Here is a 23,386-nt window from a genome sequence, read left to right as displayed (position 1 = left end):
TAGAATACACATATAGATACACACAATAGAACACAACAGATATAGATACACATATACATACACATATATATACACACAATAGATATATACACATATAGATATATTACACACACACACATATAATATATATATAGATAATATAATATTTATATTAATATTAAGATAGATATATAGATATATATGTATATAGATATGTATATATAGATATATATATATTCCATTGAATTATATATATATAGCTCGTATGTCCATATATATATAGCTCGTATGTCCATATATATATAGCTCGTATGTCCATAGCTGGTATGTCCAATTTTATATATATAAATAAACAATATATATATAAATATATATAAATACATATAAATAAATATATATATAAATATAAATAATGTATATATAATTCAGTGGTATACGGACACACCGATCTGTACTGTATTGATGCCTACAATATTCTGTTGTGCTGAAGCAAAGCAAGAATTTCATTGTCCTATCTGGGACACATGACAATAAACTCTCTAGAATCTTTCTTCCCACATGGGTTTGTAGGTTAATCGGCCCTCTGCAAATTGTCCCTAGCGCGTAGCATCAGACTAGTGTAGGTTATCGATGGTCGGTGGCGACGTGGTGGGCCGAAGGGCCCGTTCCCACGTTGTATCTCTAAACTAAACATTATTGCAAAGTCTGGTACCTATGATGCTGGTTGTTCCGGCAGCTTCGTCGTCTGAAAGCTCCATGTCCTCAACGTCACAGTTATCACCTGAAGCTTCCGGCACAGTTGGCGGCACGGGGCTCTCCTCCGCCTTCTTCGCCGGCTCCGGGTCAACCTCCTCCACGGGCCGAACGGGAGACTCGGAGCCCGTGGGCGACGGAGCGTCCATGCACGGGGAGGGAATGGGCGACTCATCAGGATCTGGGAGGGTGGTTTTCAGCTGGTCCAGCTTCTTCTTCAAGTTGTTGACTCTGTTGGCAAATGTCTTGTACGCCTGCAAGAAAAGAATTGATAGCAACAGAGGCAAACATAGAAAATAAGTGCAGGAGTAGGCCATTCGGCCCTTCGAGCCTGCACCGCCATTCAATATGATCATGGCTGATCATCCAACTCAGTATCCTGTACCTGCCTTCTCTCCATACCCCCTGATCCCTTTAGCCACAAGGGCCACATCTAACTCCATCTTAAATATAGCCAATGAACTGGCCTCAACTACCTTCTGTGGCAGGGAGTTCCAGAGATTCACCACTCTCTGTGTGAAAAATGATTTTCTCATCTCGGTCCTAAAGGATTTCCCCTTTATCCTTAAACTGTGACCCCTTGTCCTGGTCTTCCCCAACATCGGGAACAATCTTCCTGCATCTAGCCTGTCCAACCCCTTAAGAATTTTGTAAGTTTCTATAAGATCTTCTATAAGATCAATCTTCTAAATTCTAGCGAGTACAAGCTGAGTCTATCCAGTCTTTCTTCATATGAGAGTCCTGCCATCCCAGGAATCAGTCTGGTGAACCTTCTCTGTACTCCCTCTACGGCAAGAATGTCTTTCCTCAGATTTGGAGACCAAAACAGTGAAACAAAGTGGGTGACAACGCTCCTCCTCCTCCTCCCCCCCCCCCCCCCCCCCCATTGGCCCAGCTTTCCTCAGAAGCAACTACGAAAATTAGATTAGATGCCAGAAGGAGGTTTGTAGGTTTGCAGTAGCATAGAAAGAAATAAAGGAAAGAGGTTAATTGTATTAGTGGGGAAATACCCCTGCCTAAGGGCGGCATGGTGGCGCAGCGGTAGAGTTCCTGCCTTACAGCGCCGGATACCAGAGTTCCATCCCGACTACAGGTACTGTCTGTACGGAGTTTGTACGTTCACCCCGTGACCTGCGTGGGTTTCCTCCCACACCCCAAAGATATACAGGTTTGTCGGTAGATTCCTACGTACAAATTCCGTACAGACAGCGCCCGGGACTCAATATGAATTTCGCTCCATTCGCTGTCGTTCAATATGACGTTTTTGTCCATAATGATACAAGGTTAATAAACTTTAGAATAAGGGTGAGCCAAGTTTTGCAAAAAGGATGACAGATATAAATTCAAGTTAGCATGATGGCAAACCAACCCACAGTAAATAACTTTGCCTCAAGATACACACGTGTTGGAAATCAGCCGGAATCTGACACGATGCTTACATTTGCAACAATCTTCACCTCCTTGTACTGAGCCTCGTAGAAGATTTCTGCATTCTCCAGAGCTTCGATTAACGGCGGGGTCTTCTTCACTTCCCTCTCCAGCTCTGCACAGAAATCTTCCAATTTGGAACTGGATTCCTCAAAATCTTTGGAAAATCGTTTCCCCCCAGCTCGATCTGCAAGACAAAAATAAAGCACCCCATTGAGCAAGCTTTCTCGCCCGTACAAATGACTTAGTTGCTTAACTTAGTTGGAAGATTGAGGGGGGATCTTAAAGAAACTTACAAAATTCTAGATGCAGGAAGATTATTCCCGATGTTGGGGAAGTCCAGAACTAGGGGTCACAGTTTAAGGATAAGAGTGAAGTCTTTTAGGACCGAGATGAGAAAATCATTTTTTACACAGAGAGTGGTGAATCTGTGGAATTCTCTGCCACAGAAGGTAGTTGAGGCCAGTTCATTGGCTATATTTAAGAGGGTGTTAGATGTGGCCCTTGTGGCTAAAGGGATAAGGGGGTGTGGAGAGAAGGCAGGGATGGGATACTGAGTTGGATGATCGGCCATGATCATATTGAATGGCGGTGCAGGTTCGAAGGGCCGAATGGCCTACTCCTGCACCTATTTTCTATGTTTCTATGTAACATCACACGATGGCCGGCTTTACGAAGGACGAGATGTGAATGAGCCAACAAGCAGTTGTCGGCACTGGGCCTGTACTCCCTGGAGTTTAGAAGGATGAAGGGGCACCTCATTGAAACTTACCGACTAGTGAACGTCCTGGATAGAGTGGATGTGGAGAGGATGTTTCCACTATTGGGAGAGTCTCGGACTTGAGGTCACAGCCCCAGAATTAAAAGACGTTCCTTTAGGAAGCAGATGAGGAGGAATGTCTTTAGTCAGAGGGAGGTGAATCTGTGGGATTCTTTGTCACAGTAGGCTGTGGCAGCCAAGTCAGTGGATATTTTGAAGGCAGAGATAGATTCTTGATTAGAACGGGTGTCAGAGGTTATGGGGAGGAGAATGGGGTTTGGAGGGAAGGATAGAACAGCCATGATTGAATGGCGGAGTAGACATGGTCGGCCGAATGGCCTAATTCTACTATCACATGAACATGAAGATGAAAAGATATTCATTCTGAAATCAATGCTGAAAGCAAGTTGAGTGTTTATAGATCATTAGGACAGACGACTTTTGCCTAACAATACATAACAAATATCATTCAGAGTTAATAAAATAAAGTATGTCTGAGACGAGAAGATATGAGACTCGTCTTAGCAGGAAAATCAGAGCAATTTTTAAAGATATGGTCTCCTTTTATTGATTCATTACAAGTATAGTTTGGTGCAACACAACTCTGGAATTAAACAGATTCACGAACAGGGTGATGGGTGTGGTGAGAAATGAAGCAGGTATATCATCGCGGTATATCCGGAAGTGGCGGCGCTGTGATACGGCTGCGGCTCGCCTGCAGTCCGTCTGTTTTTACTTTTTTGTGTTGTTTATTTTTGTCTAGTTTAGTAAATTTTTTGGTTATTAGGTGGTGTTATGTGTGTGGGGGGGGGGGGGGGGAGATGAAACAGGGCTTTCTGCCTCTCCCTTCGGGGGAATGCGACTTTTTTGTCGTATCCCCCTCTCTTCCCCCGTCTGCGCTGAGGCCTAATGGCGGAGCTGGCGGCCTCCAACCTGCGACCGACCTCGAGGGTCCGGAGGTAGAGCCAGCCAGGACTCACCAACGCGAGGCTGGCCGTCTTCGAGCTGTGGCGACGTCCGGGCAGCGGCACGACTCGGCGCTCCGGTGAGGGCGGACGGGCGCGGGGCTGAGACACTCCCGTGCGGGCGGCACGGCTACCGGCTGGAAGGCGCTCCCGTGTGAGCGCCTGGGTCCCGGCTGGAAGGCGCTCCTGTGTGGGCGGCCCGGTGCGGGGCTGAGACGCTGCCGGTGGCGGGCGCCGGTGCGGGCTGAGACGCTGCCGTGTGGGTGGCCTGGCTACCGGCTGGAAGGCGCTCCGGTGAGGGCGGACCGGCTCCCGGCTGGAAGGCGCTCCCGTGGGGCAGCCCGGTGCGCGGCTGAGACGCTGCCGTGTGGGCGGCCCGGGCGGGGCGGAGACGGTGCTCTGGCAGCTGAGGCGGCGGCGACCTGGATCCGGGGCTCGGCCGCGGGCCAGTGGACGACAATGTCGGGAGCTCGCAGGTCACAGGCTGGTGCCTGTTTTCCGGAGCTCCCGTTGCAACAGCTGCATCCGCTGGACTGGAGGGCGGCAGCTTCGACCACCCCCGGGCCGCGGAGCTTGAACCGCGGGACTGATACCATCGCCCGGTGGGGTATCGCCTCGGCGCAGAGGGAGAAGAGGAGGGAAGAGACAGTAACTCTAAGACTTTTGCCTCCATCACAGTGAGGAGGTGTTTGGTGAACTCACTGTGGTGGATGTTAATTTGTGTTTATTGTGTGTTGTTATTATTACATGTATGGCTGCAGGCAACAGCATTTCGTTCAGACCGAAAGGTCTGAATGACAATAAAGGAAATCTAATCTAAACACATAAGGGTCTAATGTTTTTTCTCTCTTCTTTTTCCTTATTATTTTTGGTTTTTGTCTTCTTTCTCTTCTATAGGCTTTCACTCGTTCACTCCTGGACTGGACTATGCTAGTTTAGGGGTTTACACATCACTATTTCTCTCACTCTCTCTCTTTTTCGTTCTTTCTCTCTTGTTCTATTTTTCTCTTGTTAAATTTAAAATAGAAGATGTACATTAAATGTATTTTGTCATATGCCGCGGGCTATACTACTGCACACTGCTTCTAATAAAAATACAAATCATTTTTTTTGATAGATAGAGAGATAGAGAGATAGAGAGACAGACAGACAGACAGACAGACAGACAGACAGACAGACAGACAGACAGACAGACAGACAGACAGACAGACAGACAGACAGACAGACAGACAGACAGACAGACAGACAGACAGACAGACAGGGTGAATGTCAAAGATTTACATCAAGCAACACTGTATAACTGTGTAAATTACATGCAAATACATGATAACACCACCACACAACTCCTCTATAAACTTCTGGCAGGGAGCAAAGCCCCTTGCCCAGCTTTAATCGGGCTTTACCTTGCACTAAACATTATTCCCTTTATCCTGTATCTGTACACTGTGGATGGCTCGGTGTTGTCTATCCGCTGACTGGATAGCAGGCAACAAAATCTTTTCACTATACCTCGCTACACGTGACAATACCTAAACTGAACTAACTTAGGTTTTGGCCCGAAACGTCGCCTATTTCCTTCGCTCCATAGATGCTGCTGCACCCGCTGAGTTTCCCCAGCAATTGTGTGTACCTTCGATATTCCAGCATCTGCAGTTCCCTTTTGATAACTTAGCTTCACCCTACGCTAAGATTTCGTCAATGCATCTGATATCCCTGACTTTCAGAAGCATTTAACAACAAAAAACAAATAAGTATGCACATGTGCTTATATGTCTATATATACACACACACACACACGTATATACACATGCGCATACAGATATACACACGCAGATATACATACTCGCGCACATATACACACCACACATATACACACCACACACATATACACACCACACATATACACACCACCTACACCACATATATACACACGCACATATACACACCACACATATACACCCCACATATGCACACCACATAAACACACCACACATACACACCACACATATACACACACATATATACACACGCACACATACACACCACACACACATATACACACGCACACATATACACACCACACATACTGTATACACACCACACATACTGTATACACACACACACACACATATATATATATATATATATATATATATATATACACGCACACACACACACACACGCATAGTCTGAAGATGGGTCCCACCCCAAAATGTCACCCATTCCTTCTACAAACCAGTGCAAACATCAGGGTCACGTAAAACAAAAGGTACATGCAAGAAAATGCAGTGTTTCACGTCCCTCTCCACACAGCCAATATTCTGTAGGTATTGAATAATACCTACTGTTCAGAGCTGTACCTTTTAGTCGTTTCAAGGTCTCTGTGCTGCAGACATCCACGCGGAGGGCCCCGAGCTGTTTCTCTTTGAACTCGCGCTCGTCCTCAGCTTGTTTATATGATCCCAGCTGATCAATCAGAGCTGGAGGCTGCAACGGGAGACACCAGCACAAGGTCAACTCCAACAAACATCCTCGAGATCCCAAAGCACCTTTCCCGACGGTCACTCATGCCAATCAGTGCTGCAACACTGATTAGTCTTCAGTCAGAGGGTGGTGAATCTGTGAGATTCTTTGCCACAGAAGGAGGATATTTTTAAAGCAGAGATAGATAGTTTCTTGATTAGTGCGGGTGTCAAGGGTTATGGGGAGAAGGCAGGAGAATGGGGTTGGGAGGGAGAGATAGATCAGCCGTGATTGAATGGCAGGGTTGACTTGATGGGCTGAATGGCCTAATTCTGCTCCTATCACACTGAGGTACTCCAGCTTTTTGTGTCTGTCTAGTAGTCTACTGATCCCGCGTGCAAGAGGTGCCAAGCTTGAGCGCCTTTTTCCTCACAGAGAGTGGTGAGTCTGTGGACTTCTCTGCCTCAGAGGGCGGTGGAGGCCGGTTCTCTGGAGAGCATTCTTTCAAGAGAGAGCTAGATAGGGCACTTAAAGATAGCGAGAGGGAGTCAGGGGATATGGGGAGAAGGCAGGAACGGGGTACTGATTGGGGATGATCAGCCATGATCACATTGAATGGCGGTGCTGGCTCGAAGGGCCGAATGGCCTGCTCCTGCACCTATTGTCTATTGTCATTCAGATTCAGATTCAAACTTTATTCTCATTGTGCAGTGTACAGTACAGAGACAACGAAATGCAGTTAGCATCTCCCTAGAAGAGCGACATGCTTCAGGTATAATGAGCGGTGTCCATTCCAGGCCAGCCCCAGACTGCTGCAATGTCTCCAGCCGTCACCTTCCCTTGGACGTGGGGGACGACCTGTAAACTGATGCCCCTCTCCTCTCCTCTCCTCTCCCGCCCGCCCGCCATTGTGCAATTGGATTTGGCAACGGTACTCTCTGTAATCCATTGCCAAAAGTGTTGACCAAGGCATGCGCACTTCAGTATAACCTCAAATGACAGATGTGGTAACCGTCGAACCCAAATCTCAGCAACTAGAGAGATGGGGAGTAGAAAACAAATATGAAAACACTCACCCTGAATTCAGCAAGTATCTTGGACTTCACGACAACTCTTGTTTTATTGCTCACTGTGGGGGAAAGAAAGAGAGATAGATGTCGTCAGCTATGCATGCTGCAGCTCCATTGCAGCACAGGTATCCGTTGCAGTAATTAATGCTTCACTTATTTGTAACAATGAGCACCCACAATACAACAAGCATTTCTCAAAGATGTCTCCAGTGAATATCTCTAGCAACTAAAACAAGAGCATACGGTCACAGAACTCAAAACTGAAAGAGTAATAAAAGAATTAACGGCACGGAAAGTCGGCACCCGGGAAAGGCTGGGTTAGCACCCCAGTCTGTGTCTTTCATGAGAAAGTCACCCAATAAAGCTACGGAAAGGCCTAATGAAACACCATGATCCATCAGGCGAGAATGAAGGAGAAAGAGGAGCAGCGCACAGGCCTTGAACCTGGAGCCCAGCCAAGACTCACCCCACAGAGCCCAGTCCCTCCATGCACTAGAATCTCCCAACCCCATGCAGAGTAGTTACTAAGATGGCTCATCCATGGGTGGTTGCTGCTGGGATGCAAGTCGGGGCCTGATCAACCCTGGCTGGGTCGCCTGGGCGAGGGTGTCTGATGTTGTGAGACCCGAAACACCCGATGACCCCAGGTCACGTCACTGAGGATACGTCCCAGCGCATCTAGAGGATGTATATTTTTCACACTGGTCTCAGGGCTCAGCTGTGATTCTCCCTGACTGCAAGAGTCTAGTGCCTGTGGTTTGAATGCCAGAGAGTACACTGTGACGCAGCGATGTCTCTGCAGAAGCTCTCAGGCGCATGTCTCCTGGGCCACAGTGAGCGGTGCAGTACGTGACCTCCAACTGCCCATACTGGAGTATGACGGAAGAAGATAGCGCACCCAGATCCGCCCTCCCAGCGCTCCCAACCATCTGGAGCGGTCCGAGTGGCAATAGACAATAGGTGCAGGAGTACGCCATTCGGCCCTATGAGCGAGCACCACCATTCAATGTGATCCTGGCCGATCAACCCCAATCAGTACCCCGTTCCTGCCTTCTCCCCTGAGCCCTATTTAGCTCTCTTGAAAGCATCCAGAGAACCCGCCTCCACCGCCCTCTGAGGCAGGATGAAAGTCGACACTGGCACCACAGTCAAGGTCACCCCATCTCAAACATCCCACCACCCAATTCCCTGGGGAATATCCAACCCCTGCACCTTCCCCAACCCTGCCCACCCTCAAAGCCCTTACTTTGGCTGGTATAGGGACAGTTAGAAGGGGATCCACAAAGTGCCTGGCTGTTGGAAGTTGAATGGGAACAAGAACCGAGATGAAGCGACAATTCTATATTATTTCTATTGATTTCTCTTGGTGTATATCTGTTTGAAAAAACTGCAGTAACTCAAATGGTTTTGAAGAAGAAGTCTATAGATGTTCAGGGCAGTGGAAGTCCAGAATGAGCAGTTTCTCAGTGAAGGCACAATTCAAGCACGGAATAGTCTTCACCCTACCATAGTTACCCAACCAGATGCAACTACATTTAAGGTAGCTCTTTCTTCCCAAGAACCCTCTCTGGCTTAAGTCCTCCCTCCACCACCTCCAGTTTAAATTCCATTTGGAATATTTTGGAGGACCAGGAAACCAAGAAACAAAGATTAAAGGGCACATGACACAGCTCAGAACTTTTAATGATCAACTAATCACTAGCATTTTAATTTATTAAATATAGTGAAAGACATTTCAGTGGCAGACTAAACTGCCTTGCAGTGAAAGAGCAAGACCCACAGTATCCTACATGGCCCAAAATAGAGTTTGTTTGTCAGCTTCAAGAGTAAGCTGAAACAACAACAGTAGACAACGTCTCCATATATTCAATAGTTTAGACAATAATCAGATTTTGAATACATCTTCCCTCCTGCCAGAAGTTTTATCCATACCTGGTTTCACTTTTGTGAAGTCAGTTGTCTTTCGTCCAACTAAAATGGATGGAAACAAGTGAGAAATAGTGAATTTTGTGCCTGCCGAGCCTGAGGTCTTCTTGTAACAACCGCTCCAGATTCACTTTTATTATTTGTTTGGAATTTGCAGTTAAGGGAAGTGCTAACTATTAAAAACTTACAGTCTTAACACATCTGGGCCCTGTTAATCATCATCGCTGGTGATGATGGCTTGAAATAGAACATCTCTCTAAACACCTTTAGGGTGGCACGGTGGCGCAGCAGTAGAGTTGCTGCCTCACAGCGCCCGAGATCCGGATTCGATCCTGACTACGGGTGCTGTCTGTACAGAGTTTATACGTTCTTCCCGTGACCTGCGTGGGTTTTCTCCGGGTGCTCTGGTTTCCTCCCACACTCCAAAGACGTACAGGCTTGTAGGTTAATTGGTCCCTGGTGCGTGTAGGGTAGCGTAAGTGTGTGGGGATTGCTGGTCGGCAAAAAGCAGGAAAGCAAGAGTAAGGTCAAGTCTGGTCCCGTTCTCTCTAAACCTTGTGCAGGGAGGAACTGCAGATGCTGGTTTAATCGGAGATAGACACAAAATGCTGGAGTAACTCAGCGGGACAGGCAGCATCTCTGGAGAGAAGGAATGGGCGACGTTTCAGGTCGAGAACAAGGGTCTCAACGTGAAACACCACACACTCCTTCTCTCCAGAGATGCTGCCTGTCCCGCTGAGTTACTCCAGCTTTTTTGTGTCTATCTTCGGTGTAAACCAGTTCCTTCCGAAACACTAAGTCAATTGGGCAGCATCGGTAGAGAGTGCTCATGTTCCATGTTTGATGATTTTTCTCCAAACGGTCTCTGCCTCAGGTCACTGAACTTTACTTGACATATTCTCTTTTAATTGCAGGAACCTTTTTTCTTTTTTTTTTTTTTCTTTTTTAAAGGTGAAATGGGAAAGCAAAACTGTCCCACAACCTGAAGGAAAGCAGATGGACAGAAAATGCTGGAGTTTAAGGGCCTGTTCCACTTTCACGACCTAATTCACGACCTCTGCCGAGTTTGCCCTTGACTCACACTCGCAGTATGGTCGTCACGTGGTCGTAGGTAGGTCGTAGTAGGTCGCGATGCTAGTCGTAGGTACTCGTGGCATCAAGTAGGTCGGGGCGTTTTTTCGACATGATGAAAAATGTCCACGAGTAAAAAAAGGTCGTGAATTAGGTCGTGAAAGTGGGACAGGCCCTTTACTCAGCGAGTCAGGCAGCATCTCTGGAGAGAAGGAACAGGTGGCATTTCGGGTTGAGACCCTTCTTCAGACTGAGAGTCCGGCCAGGGACAGGGAAACTGGAGGTATGAAAAGGCACAGGACAAATCAGAGCCGGCACTGACGGCCCAGGAAGGGTGAAACCCACAAGGGTCCATTGTTGGCTGCGGACCAGGTGATAACGAAGGAATACTAACGGTGAAATTAGCAAGAGTACCTATCTCCTAAGTTGTATTATTGATAGTTTATCTTATTTTTCTAATTTCTTTCTTTCTTTATTTTTCCTATCTATAAATATAAATAAATAATTAGAGGCAATGTTAATATGTAACTGATAAAGGAGGATCCCAGCTACTTTGGTAACGACTGGGTCCCTGAAAACCTGGATATTTAATATGTAACCGTTAAACAAAGTCTGTATTGGTTTGGACTATGATATGCCTCTAATAAAAATGCATTAAAAAAAAAAAAATAATAAATTAGCAAGAGTACTAGGGAGGAGGAGGGATGGTGAGAGAGGGAATGCAAGGGTTACTTGAAGTTAGAGAGAGTTAATGAAAGCCACTACACTTTAAACGTTAACTTACAATTATGTTGATTCTATTGCACAGGAATGGACATTGCAGCTTAACTATCTTTAACTATCTTCACTATCCTTCCCACAATGTGCACTTAACTAGATTTTGGCTCCACATCACTACACAAGGTTCACTCTTTGCAAGTGTCGTGAAGCTTCACCTAGTTAACTATGAGTAGCCACTAAAAAAAGCAGGCTTCAAATTTTGGGTGGCCTCCATGGGAATTTTATTCAGGCGAGATTCAAAGTTCTATAATGCAGTATCGCAAAGGAGCGTGATGTTTTGGTAGACAAAAATGCTGGAGAAACTCAGCAGGTGAGGCTGCATCTATGGAGCGAAGGAAATAGGTGACATTTCAGGTCGAGACCCTTCTTCAGACTGATGTGGGGGTGGGAGGGGGGGGGGGAAGAAGAAAGGGAGAGACGGCGACAGTGTGCTGTGAGAGAGCTGGAAAGCAGAGGGGAAAGAGGGAGAAAGCAGGGACTACCTGAAATTGGAGAAGTCAATGTTCAATACCGCTGGGGTGTAAACTACCCAAGCAAAATATGAGGTGCTGCTCCTCCAATTTACGGTGGGACTCACTCTGGCCATGGAGGAGGCCCAGGACAGAGAGGTCGGATTGGGAATGGGAGAGGGGAGTTGAAGTGCTGAGTCACTGGGAGATCAGGTTGGTTATTGCGAACCGAGCGGAGGTGTTGGGCGAAGCGATCGCCGAGCCAAGTTTTTTGGTGATGTGGGAAATGCTCGAAACTGATATTTAATACACAAACTGGATTAACACTTCATGAGTGTGGAGTGAATGCAGAGCTTACAACAAACGAATAAACTACTAGATGTCCAACAAGGCAGAAGACCACTCATATCCTTCATGGTCACTGATCTACCTTGTCTGAAAAACTAAAGGGATGGGTCAGAGGCTAAATAAAGGGACAAAAGGTAACAACATGGTCCACCTACAGACTCTTCAACAACAGATGATACCGCTGCTTAGGTAGACAAAAATGCTGGAGAAACTCAGCGGGTGAGTCACCTATTCCTTCGCTCCATAGATGCTGCCTCACCCGCTGAGTTTCTCCAGCATTTTTGTCTACCTTCGATTGTCCAGCATCTGCAGTTCCTTCTTAAACATAGCGTTGCTTAGGGTAATGATCACCCATTTGCTGTCGATTGGAAGATGTTACACAAAATATGTCGGTTTTTGCACGGGTTGCCTTACCGAGAGCAGCACGAAGATCCACAATCAGTTCCTCAGGATAGACACTCCTCTGCTCCCATATTGTAAATATCCGGTCCACTGATTTTCGAATAGAAGGATCCCTAAAGAACGTCAAAAAGTAAACAGCCATTTGTGAATCGGTTCTGGTTTGAAATCACAACAGATTGCTCAGCTTACGAAACTTGATAATTCATTATCAGGTAAAATGTATTTGAGTTGTGTAGGAGGGGATTTTGTGCTATACCCAGACCCCGTCACCTTGAAAGTCTCTCCTCCATAGATGTCAATCAGTTGTAACGGATAAAAATCTAAATCTAAAAATGTGAACAAACATAGAAACATAGAAAATAGGTGCAGGAGTAGGCCATTCGGCCCTTCGAGCCTGCACCGCCATTCAATATGATCATGGCTGATCATCCAACTCAGTATCCTGTACCTGCCTTCTCTCCATACCCCCTGATCCCTTTAGCCACAAGGGCCACATCTAACTCCCTCTTAAATATAGCCAATGAACTGGCCTCAACTACCTTCTGTGGCAGAGCGTTCCAGAGATTCACCACTCTGTGTGAAAAAAGTTTTTCTCATCTCGGTCCTAAAGGATTTCCCCTCTATCCTTAAGCTGTGACCCCTTGTCCTGGACTTCCCCAACATCGGGAACAATCTTCCTGCATCTAGCCTGTCCAACCCCTTAAGAATTTTGTAAGTTTCTATAAGATCCCCCCTCAATCTCCTAAATTCTAGCGAGTACAAGCCGAGTCTATCCAGTCTTTCTTCATATGAAAGTCCTGACATCCCAGTAATCAGTCTGGTGAACCTTCTCTGCACTCCCTCTATGGCAATAATGTCCTTCCTCAGATTTGGAGACCAAAACTGTATGCAATACTCTAGGTGTGGTCTCACCAAGACCCTGTACAACTGCAAGACCCCGTACAACTAACTATTCCCCCTCAATGGATAAGAAGCCTGTTGTTCGGCTGGATTTATTAATTCTATTATTTACAACCTCCAGTGTTTACCCTGCCTACGCTAGCTGTGCCATGACACCTCTATTTATTTCCCTCCTAACATCCTATGTTGGCCATTTTCCCCCACCCTGCTTCCCCAGTGTGTGAGCTCTAGGGTTAAACAGACAATAACCTTGTGAGGAAGAAGGTCCACTTAGTCTGAAGAAGGGGTTTCGACCTGAAACATTACCTATTCCGTTTCTCCAGAGAAGCTGCCTGTCCCGCTGAGTTACTCCAGCATTTTGTGTCTATTTTCAATTTAAACCAGCATCTGCAGTTCCTTCCTACATATAACCTACTCATCTATGGAGGAAAGGAATAGGTGACGTTTCGGGACGAGACCCTTCTTTAGACTGAGAGTCTGGGGAGAGGGAGACAAGAGATATTGACTGTGATGTAGACAGATCTAGAACAAATGAATGAAAGATCTGCAAAAAGGTAATAATAATAATAAAGGTAACAGGCCATTGTTAGCTGTGGGCTAGGTGAGAATGAGTACAGACAATGAAGGGCCTGTCCCACTTGGGAGTCATTTGCGCTTCACGCAGATGGCGCGCAAAGATTTTGTACCTTCCAAAATCCTGGGGTGCCGTGCGTCACTGCCTACGTCGCCACGCACCACGTCGTGACGCGTAAATTATGTCGTGTAAATTACGCGCAAATGACGCCAAAGTGGGGCAGGCCCTTGAGACTCAACAAGACGACTATCAAACATGTACGACTTGGGTAGGGGAGGGACGGAGAGAGAGAGAGAGAGAGGGGGGGAATGCTCAATGATCGATGATCACTCAATGATCTTTCAAACCCAGGTAGACAAAAATGCCGGAGAAACTCAGCGGGTGAGGCAGCATCTGTGGAGCGAAGGAATAGGTGACGTTTTGGGTCGAGAACCTTCTTCATATCCATTATGCTCTTTGGAAACTGACCAATCCATTTAGGCAATTGATGCATCCACCGACCGCTGCCCGTATTTCCATTTCCCCTCCTCTACACATTCCCAAAATACCTCCCCATAAATAAAAGGTCTGAAGAAGGGTCTCCACCCGAAAAGTCGCCTATTTCCTTCGCTCCATAGACGCTGCCTCGCCCGCTGAGTTTCTCCAGCATTTTTGTCCACCTAAAATGCCTCCTCATCTTATAGGTCTCAGTTCCAATAAGGGTACAACTTAAACATTTAAACCATCTTCTCACTTTATACATCTTGCCCAACCTGCTGTGTATTTCAGTACAAATGTTTTATCCGGTTATCAATAACTCTGCACTAAATCAGCCCATGTCCTATTTACTTACATTTTAAAAAAATAGTTTCTGACCCATTTTATTTGGAAACGGATGCAAGAACTCCACACCAATTTCCAATGTTAATTGAAAAGTGGCAACATTTCACTAATAATTAACATCAGGAAAATAAAACTAATTTTGCAACACGTAGCAAATAACAATGGAAAACAAAAATGCTGGGGGCACTTCAGTCTGCTTGTCTGAAGAAGGGTCTCGACCCGAAACGTCACCTATTCCTTCGTTGCATAGATGCTGCCTCGCCCGCTGAGGATTTTTGTCTACCTTGGGGAACTCAGAAGGTCAGTTAACATCCATGGAGGGAACGGACAGGCGACCTATTTGGGTCGGGGCCTTTCCTCATTCTGCCATTTCCCTCCACAGCTGCTGCCTGACCCATTGGGTTGCTCCAGCACTTTGCTCTTTGCTCAAGACACCAGCACCTGCGGTTTCTTGCATCTCCAAACAAATAACAAGGTTCGACACTGACCTCCACGATGTTCACATCTCTCTAGTGACCTCCGAGATCAACCTTCCCCTGAAGTGGGCTGCGGGAAGGTTGCAGTTAAAGCAAAGTGCTGACGCCCAGCAACAAGCAGACTGAGCAACCATGCACACCAAATGTGTAGGAATTCCAACCCAGCACACTCAAGTGTCCCAACAAACAGTGAACTGGGAAGTAAAACACTACAGCACAATTTTGACAAAACATTTAAGCCTTTTACAGGATCGGACATGGTCAGGAATAAGATAGAAACAAAAAAAATTAAACAATTTTAACGCAGAATGATGAAATACTGATCTGAAATAAATACATTGCACACACAAACACACAGATTTGTACAACCAGATATGTTAACCAGTATCGCGGCAAGAAACAATTATATTAAATGACATTGAAACATTCTGACATTTCAAGCAATGGCAATACTTTACAAATACCCAAAGCACTGTGATTTTTTTAAATATTGGAAAATTTAACTTCAACAACAGTTCTGATAGCAGCTACGGAATTTCAATGAACAAGTTCACATGTATGCATTCCACAAATTAGTCAAACTTTTACTTTTAAATCAGAAGATGCTGCCGATAGGCTATCACTGCAAATTGTGTGGCCAGATCCCCCCCGGGCATTTTACAGTCGTACATAATATCGGGACATGTTTATAGTTTGTCAGCACAATAGCAGCTTGCCAAGGACAAGTGCAACAAGGGTAGACGCAACACTAACTTGACAGGTAGAAACATTACCGCTCCCAATCAAATTCACACATGATACCTCGCGACACGTTTAGACATGATCGTGTAGGAGCTTCAACCAACAATGTAATATCACAGCCTGGGACTGTAAAGGGCCTGTCCTACTTTCATGACCTAACTCACAACCTTTTTTCCTCGTGGACATTTTTCATGATCTTTTCTACTGGACATTTTATCATCAGGCTAGAAAAATGCCGCGACCTACTTGATGCCACGAGTACCTATGACTAGCATCACGACCTACCTACGACCTCATGACGACCATGCTGTGAGTACGAGTCAAGGGCAAACTCGGCAGAGGTCGTGAAAGTGGGACAGGCCCTTAAAACATCCTTATACACACACAAATTAAATTAAATAGTTCACTGCACTTCACATGGTGAGGATGATCAATTATTATTAATGTTGTAGCGGCTTGTGTTGTCGTGGTTAGGCCACTCCTGCTGTGCGAATCCTCGGCAACCCTGGGAAGGGGTCACGGGATATATGTGGGTGTGCCCTAGTATATAAGAACTGACCTTCCCTCTCTCGCTCTCTTGCTCTCCCGCTTCCTCTCACTTCATGAGAGTGTCCTGCCACCGCAGCAGGAGCTAAACTGAGCTCACGAGGCAACCACCTCTCAACAACAACTATTATGTTAGAGTGTTAAACGTCCATGTATTTCCAACCTACAATGCCTAAATAAAGAATCCATTTATTCACGACGTTTGTGCCTCTACATTGGTGACCCCGACAAATTATTTGCACCAAGCTGATAGTGATTTTTATTTAAAAAGGCAATCGGATTCAATAATGTTAATTCGTCGTGTCTATTTATTTTGATTTTCATTAAGTGCCACAAACCAGTTATGATTTGGCCACATAATTTTCCAGATCTAGGTTGACTTATTTTTAATACAGACCTCACTGCAGCTAAAAGTGCAGACTGACAACATGTTGTCAATCCATTCAAAAGAGGGGAAAGAGTATGCACCAGGAAGTAAACTAAATTATTCCTGAAACCATCTACACGCAAAATAATGAATAACATTTCATGCTACATCAGTTTGCAGATTGATGGGTCACATTGCAATTTTTTTTTAAGGGAATTACATGGGATAAAGCAAATTTTCAAAAGATTTTACACAAAGATATCAGAAATGTTAAGACATGGTACAATAAAAAAATGGGAAAGACACAAACTATGAAGCAAAAGATCAACAAAACTTGTTTTAATAATGGTGTATCCTCATCTGGGACCACTTGTTATTTGGAATAAATTATTCTAAATAAAAGGGCTCCGACTGGATTTTCTTGAGGTTTACTCCTGGAGCCTTTTCCATGACTGGATATGGCCACAAGGCACTGGAGGTTTTAAATCAGAGTTTTCCCTCTCCTAGATGGACCGCCTTCCCAGGCTGACGAGCCCCATCTGCCCGAGACTCGTGGGGGCGGGAGCGTCTACCTTCCCGTGCAGGTCTATAGCACCTGCCCACTGTCCAAGTTACTCTAAGTGATACAATAAAAGTTATACACTAGATCAGGTGAGCATAATGTTCAGCCTGCAGGACATTTCCATCTGGTTATCTTTGCCCAGCAATTAATAGGAGCTCTTGACTCCTTTATCTGGCTCCTGATTGCCAAAGACCTGCCCAACACACATCCTTTGCAACATAAATGACTGTCCCGTCCTTCATAACGGAGACAGTGGGAAGTCACACACATAGTCATTGAAAGTGAATGGCAAGAAATATGCATTTTAAAGTCTTCACTTACCTCACCAGTGCACCTGCTTCTACCAGGACCTCTGAAAAAGCATCCCGAAATATAATCGCATTTTTCCTTTTGCAATTCTGAATAACATCGTTGGCAACATAGAACAGGTTCAATCGATGGGTGATTGAAGCTAAAAAAGGGGGAAACAGAAAGATTTATTAGTTTGCGGTGGTACTCTGGCAGGTTGGAAAAAAGTGCAATATAATTTTCTAATTTACCAAAATTAAATATTCTACACAGTGCAACATCAGCTGCAGAATTATATACGAACGTTATGTGGGCATAAAGGGCTGGTGATTGTAAACCAATTTCAATCTTATAACGTTTAAGAAGGAACTGCAGATGCTAGAAAATCGGTGGAGAAAAATGCTGGAGAAACTCAGCGGGTGAGGCATCATCTATGGAGCGAAGGAAATAGGCAACGTTTCGGGACGAAACGTTGCCTATTTTCTTCGCTCCATAGATGCTGCCTCACCCGCTGAGTTTCTCCAGCATTTTTGGCTACCTTCAATCTTATAACGTTCAGGGACACAAAATCCATTAGGTTTGGCTCAAGGCAATATTTCCAGTAGCAAACTTCCACACCGGATTGTTGCTGTCTAGTTTATTGTCCCGTGTACCGAGGTACAGTGAGAAGCTTTTGTCGCGTACTATCCAGTCAGCAGAAATACAATACATGATTACAATCCAGCCATTTACAGCATACAGGTACATGATAAGGGAATAACGTTTAGTGCAAGGTAAAGCCAGCAAAGTCTGATCAAGGATAGTCAGAGTGTTTAAGAAGGAACTGCAGACGCTGGAAAAATCGAAGGTAGACAAAAGTGCTGGAGAAACTCAGCGGGTTAGGCAGCATCTATGGAGCGAAGGAATAGGCAATATTTCGGGTCGAGACCCTTCTATAGCACGGCCTTCTTCGGATAGTCCGAGGGCCAACAAAGAGGTCGATAGCAGTTCAGTACTGCTCTGTGGTTGTTTCTGCTCCCACCAGTCAAGTGTTTAAGAAGAAACTGCAGATGCTGGAAAAATCGAAGGTACACAAAAATGCTGGAGAAACTCAGCGGGTGCAGCAGCATCTATGGAGCGAAGGAGATAGGCAACATTTCGGGCCGAAACCCTTCTTCAGACTCAAGTGATCTTCATAACGGCTCTGGCTCGTTGCAGTTTTTGTGCGGCTTACAAAGTTGAAGTGGTGATCAAATGGCTCTCATCATCAAGATGGACTTAGCAACGGGAGTGCCACTGAATGCCACGGGAGCTGAGTGGACACTCTCTTGATGGAGATGGCCATTTGGGCCGTGATGCAAATGTCACATGCCACCTACGAGGAGGCCACAAGCCTGGCTTTCTGTCTGCTTCAGGGACTGCTTCACTTGTGGATGACATGTGAAGTGAATTGAAAATTCAATCCAGACGGCAAATCTTTGTTCTTTCAATTACTATAGCGAGTACAATAGGAACGAGAACCTGGATGATGTTTTTCCCATTTGTGTCTCAGTGCACAAATATTAGTGTAGGAAGGAACTACAGATGCTGGTTTAAACCAAGGATAGACACAAAATGCTGGAGTAACTCAGTGGGACAGGCAGCATCTCTGTGAGAAATATTACAATAGCACCAATATTAGCCATGGTTACAAGATTGTAAATCATAGAGTCTTACAGCATGGAAACAAGCCCTTCGGCCCATCTTGCCCACACCAGCCAACATGCAAAAACTAATTTATATCAGAGTTGACGTGGATAAGCTTTTTCCATTGAGAGTGGGGAAGATTCAAACAAGAGGACATGATTTGAGAATTAAGGGGCAAAAGTTTAGGGGCAACATGAGGGGGAACTTCTTTACTCAGAGTGTGGTAGCTGTGTAGAATGAGCTTCCAGTGGAAGTGGTGGAGGCAGGTTCGATTTTATCATTTAAAAATAAATTGGATAGGTATATGGACGGAAAAGGAATGGAGGGTTATGGTCTGAGTGCAGGTAGATGGGACTAGGTGAGAGTAAGTGTTCGGCATGGTCTAGAAGGGCCGAGATGGCCTGTTTCCGTGCTGTAATTGTTATATGGTTATATGGAGCGCACCCGATATGAAAACGATATTCTTCACAATGCTGTTGTACCACGCTGAAGTCTCCTTCTGATGCTGATCATATGAGTTTAAAAAATTCTTCTTGAGAATCAAACCAAGAGCTCATTTCTATATGGGTAATGTCCGCATTGGGCCTGTACACCTACTCTTGTAAAAAGAATAACACTGCAACTGCTAACTGTACACAAGGTTTGTTGCATGTGCTTTTAATTCATCTCCTCAAATGCTCCAATACCATCACCACCAACATACCTGCAACTCCTGGGTAGTGAGGTAGAGTGAGGACCTGCAGTCTCGGTCGTAAATTTTACTCAAATTGTATTTACATTCATTCTCAATCCCAAACTTATGGGCCTGTCCCACTTATGCGACTTTTTCGGCGACTGCCGGCACCCGTCATAGGTCGTTACAGGTCGCCGAAAATGTTCAACATGTTGAAAATCCAGAACAAGGTACGACTCTTTGGGCGGCTACTCACGACCATACAGGCTTCACCCCGCGACATGTCGCCTGTATGGTCGTGAGTCGTCTCCTCAGTCGCCCAAAGAGTCGTAGCGGCTTTCTGGTCGCCGCTGAATTTTCAACATGTTGAACATTTTCGCCGACCTGCAACGACCTACGACGGGTGCCGACAGTCGCCGAAGAAGTCGCATAAGTGGGACAGGCCCTTAAGTTAAAGAGGTTTATTTCACAGCAGAAAAATCGGTCACAGCAGGATCAAGGAGTCTTAAAATACAGACTGGAATACATTACATGTTCAGCCTATGCCCGAGGGTTAAGGATATTGTTTTAATGATGAACTAGTATGGACCATTGTCTTAAACATTTTTGGTAACTTCTGAAATTATCTTTATTAAACCAACGGTAGACAAAAATGCTGGAGAAACTCAGCGGGTGAGGCAGCATCTATGGAGCGAAGGAATAGGTGACGTTTCGTGTCGAGACCTATTCCTTCGCTCCATAGACGCTGCCTCACCCGCTGAGTTTCTCCAGCATTTTTGTCTACCTTCGATTTTTTCCAGCATCTGCAGTTCTTTCTTAAACATTTATTAAATCAACATCCACTTCACAGGTTGTGAAACATTTTTATTCCTTAATGCCTCTCCAGCATTCTTTTCTAGTTACAAATTGATAGCGGGCTTGTCACCAATACCTAAATCTTTTACACCAGCAGTCTGCAAACTGTAAAAAGACATTCCAGCACAGTTTAATCCCGCGTAGGAGCAATTGAATAATGAGCAAGGACATTTTTGTTGCTTTTCCCTTAGTAATCTCAAGGGCCGACTGTTATAGTTTCATCATATTGTTATGAAAATCAAGCTGAGGGATCATTTGCTTTCACGAGCGTAGAAAGAATGCTAATAGGAGCATCAGCCATAAGCTAACCAACACAGAAGTCTATGTATTTGCCAAACAGCAAAGAACAAGCAATGTAAACAATGAATCCATCTCATTGCCAACAGATCTAATCAAAGTTCTACATTCTACATAAAGTCCAGAACCAGGGGCCAGTCTTAGAATAAAGGGGAGGCCATTTAAGACTGAGGTGAGAAAAAACTTTTTCACCCAGAGAGTTGTGAATTTGTGGAATTCCCTGCCACAGAGGGCAGTGGAGGCCAAATCACTGGATGGATTTAAGAGAGAGTTAGATAGAGCTCTAGGGGCTAGTGGAATCAAGGGATATGGGGAGAAGGCAGGCACGGGTTATTGATTGGGGATGGTGTGCCATGATCACAATGAATGGCGGTGCTGGCTCGAAGGGTAGAATGGCCTCCTCCTGCACCTATTTTCTATGTTTCTATTCCTATCACATCCACGAGTCACGAGTGATGGTGGAAGATTAATTGAAATCTCAGAAATTGATCTTGAAGCTTAGAAGATTCTGAGATGTCTTGATAAGAGGGACATGGAGAGGATGTTTCCTTACGTGACAGAATTTAAAGCAGGGACCACATTTAAAAACTAAGGAATTACCTGTTGGGGAAACTCTCAAAGGGTGGTGGAAGCAGAGTGTTTTAAGAGGTTGATAGATACTTAATGTGCAAGAGAGAAAAAAGATTAACTGGCAGCTGGCATTGCAGAATTAAGGTGACGATAATGATTTAATTCAATGGCAGTGCAGACAATTCCTGCTCATGATGCATGTGTTAGTAACAGCCTTTGGGAAGAGAGGACTCTAAAACCATCCACAATGCGTATTAAAGGCAGCTGCAACCAGCCTAAGGTGCCCAGTGGATGACCCATCTCAAGCTTTGTCCATAAACCTCCATTACCACAGAAGCTCACCCCCAGCTAATTGATACACCCTAACTAACGCCAAGAAATGGCTGAGGGCACTCATATATGAAAAAGCTGTGGAATCAGTCTTCCATGCTGTAGTCAAAGACCTGAACTTCAGGACCATCCACTTCCCTCACCAAAGGTAGACACAAATGCTGGAGAAACTCAGCGGGCGAGGCAGCATCTATGGAGCGAAGGAATAAACCCAGCACTTCAACTCCCCCTCCCATTCCGAATACGACCTTTCTGTCCTGGGCCTCCTCAATGGCCAGAGTGAGTCCCATGGCAAATTGGAGGAGCAGCACCTCATATTTCGCTTGGGCAGTTTACACCCCAGCGGTATGAACATTGACTTCTCCAATTTCAGGTAGTCCCTGCTTTCTCCCTCCTTCCCCTCCCCTTCCCAGCTCTCCCACAGCCCACTGTCTCTGCCTCTTCCTTTCTTCTTCCCGCCCCCCTCCCCTCACACCTCCACATCAGTCTGAAGAAGGGTCTCGACCCGACACATCACCTATTCCTTCGCTCTATTTTGTCTACCTTCGATTTTTCCAGCATATGCAGTTCTTTCTTAAACCACTCCCCTCACCAAGCTGTTTTAGTAGACACAACTACTATCCATCAATGTGAAAAATGCCCAGGTGTGTTCTGTCAACACTAAGCAGGACCAATCCAATTAGACTAGATAACATCCAAATACTATTGTGTTAATCAACAAAGCAGTGCACAACTATTTGACAGTATATACAGTGGAACTGTACGCTATTTTGATGGCAGTTCGGTGGATGGAACAGGTGCAACCATGTAAAGTAGTAATATGTAGCGACTCATTATCTGCAATCCAGAGTATTGGGTCTGGTGCATCCCATAGGCGGCCTGACTTAGTTTATGAAATCCTGCTACTATTAAGCCAAATGACAAGGAGGGGCAGTGACGTGACTTTGTTGTGGGTCCCAGCACACATTGGTGTTCTAGGGAATGAAAAGGTGGATAAATTGGCAAAGGAGGCTGTAAAAAAAAGAAACATAGAGGTAAACTTACAACTATCCAAATCTGAAGGAAAACACATTGTGTGGAAGAAAATAAATCAGGAGTGGCAACAATACTGGGAACAGGAGACAAAGGGGAGACACCTCTATTCGCTACAAAACAGGGTGGGCATTACAGCAAGAAGAGGGGGGAACAGGAGGGAACAGGTAGTATTAACAAGATTGAGGATAGGACACACTCACCTGAACAACATATTAAAAATATTGGGAAAACACCCTACTGGGCTGTGTGAGGAATGCCATCAACCAGAAACAGTTCAGCATGCCCTAGTTG

General features: G+C 45.3%; 1 protein-coding gene across 2 annotated transcripts in view; it reads right to left on the bottom strand.

Annotated features, from left to right (window-relative positions):
* rprd2 (regulation of nuclear pre-mRNA domain containing 2) overlaps nucleotides 1-23,386 on the bottom strand; it is a 60,018-nt gene that overhangs the window by 14,400 nt on the left and 22,232 nt on the right. Inside the window, exons 2-8 of one of the 2 annotated variants that reach the window (XM_033015904.1) lie at nucleotides 17,704-17,833; nucleotides 12,407-12,507; nucleotides 9,351-9,389; nucleotides 7,425-7,477; nucleotides 6,246-6,372; nucleotides 2,172-2,347; nucleotides 692-986 (exon numbers count right to left, since the gene is read on the bottom strand). In XM_033015904.1, the coding sequence (XP_032871795.1) occupies nucleotides 692-986; nucleotides 2,172-2,347; nucleotides 6,246-6,372; nucleotides 7,425-7,477; nucleotides 9,351-9,389; nucleotides 12,407-12,507; nucleotides 17,704-17,833 (921 nt within the window). Of the gene's footprint in view, nucleotides 1-691; nucleotides 987-2,171; nucleotides 2,348-6,230; nucleotides 6,373-7,424; nucleotides 7,478-9,350; nucleotides 9,390-12,406; nucleotides 12,508-17,703; nucleotides 17,834-23,386 lie in introns of both variants that reach the window. The other variant, XM_033015902.1, reaches the window with a different exon arrangement.

The sequence above is a fragment of the Amblyraja radiata genome, chromosome 47 (genome assembly GCF_010909765.2).
Source record: "Amblyraja radiata isolate CabotCenter1 chromosome 47, sAmbRad1.1.pri, whole genome shotgun sequence".
Taxonomy (NCBI): Eukaryota; Metazoa; Chordata; class Chondrichthyes; order Rajiformes; family Rajidae; genus Amblyraja; species Amblyraja radiata.
This window is presented reverse-complemented; position numbering and strand designations above follow the sequence as displayed.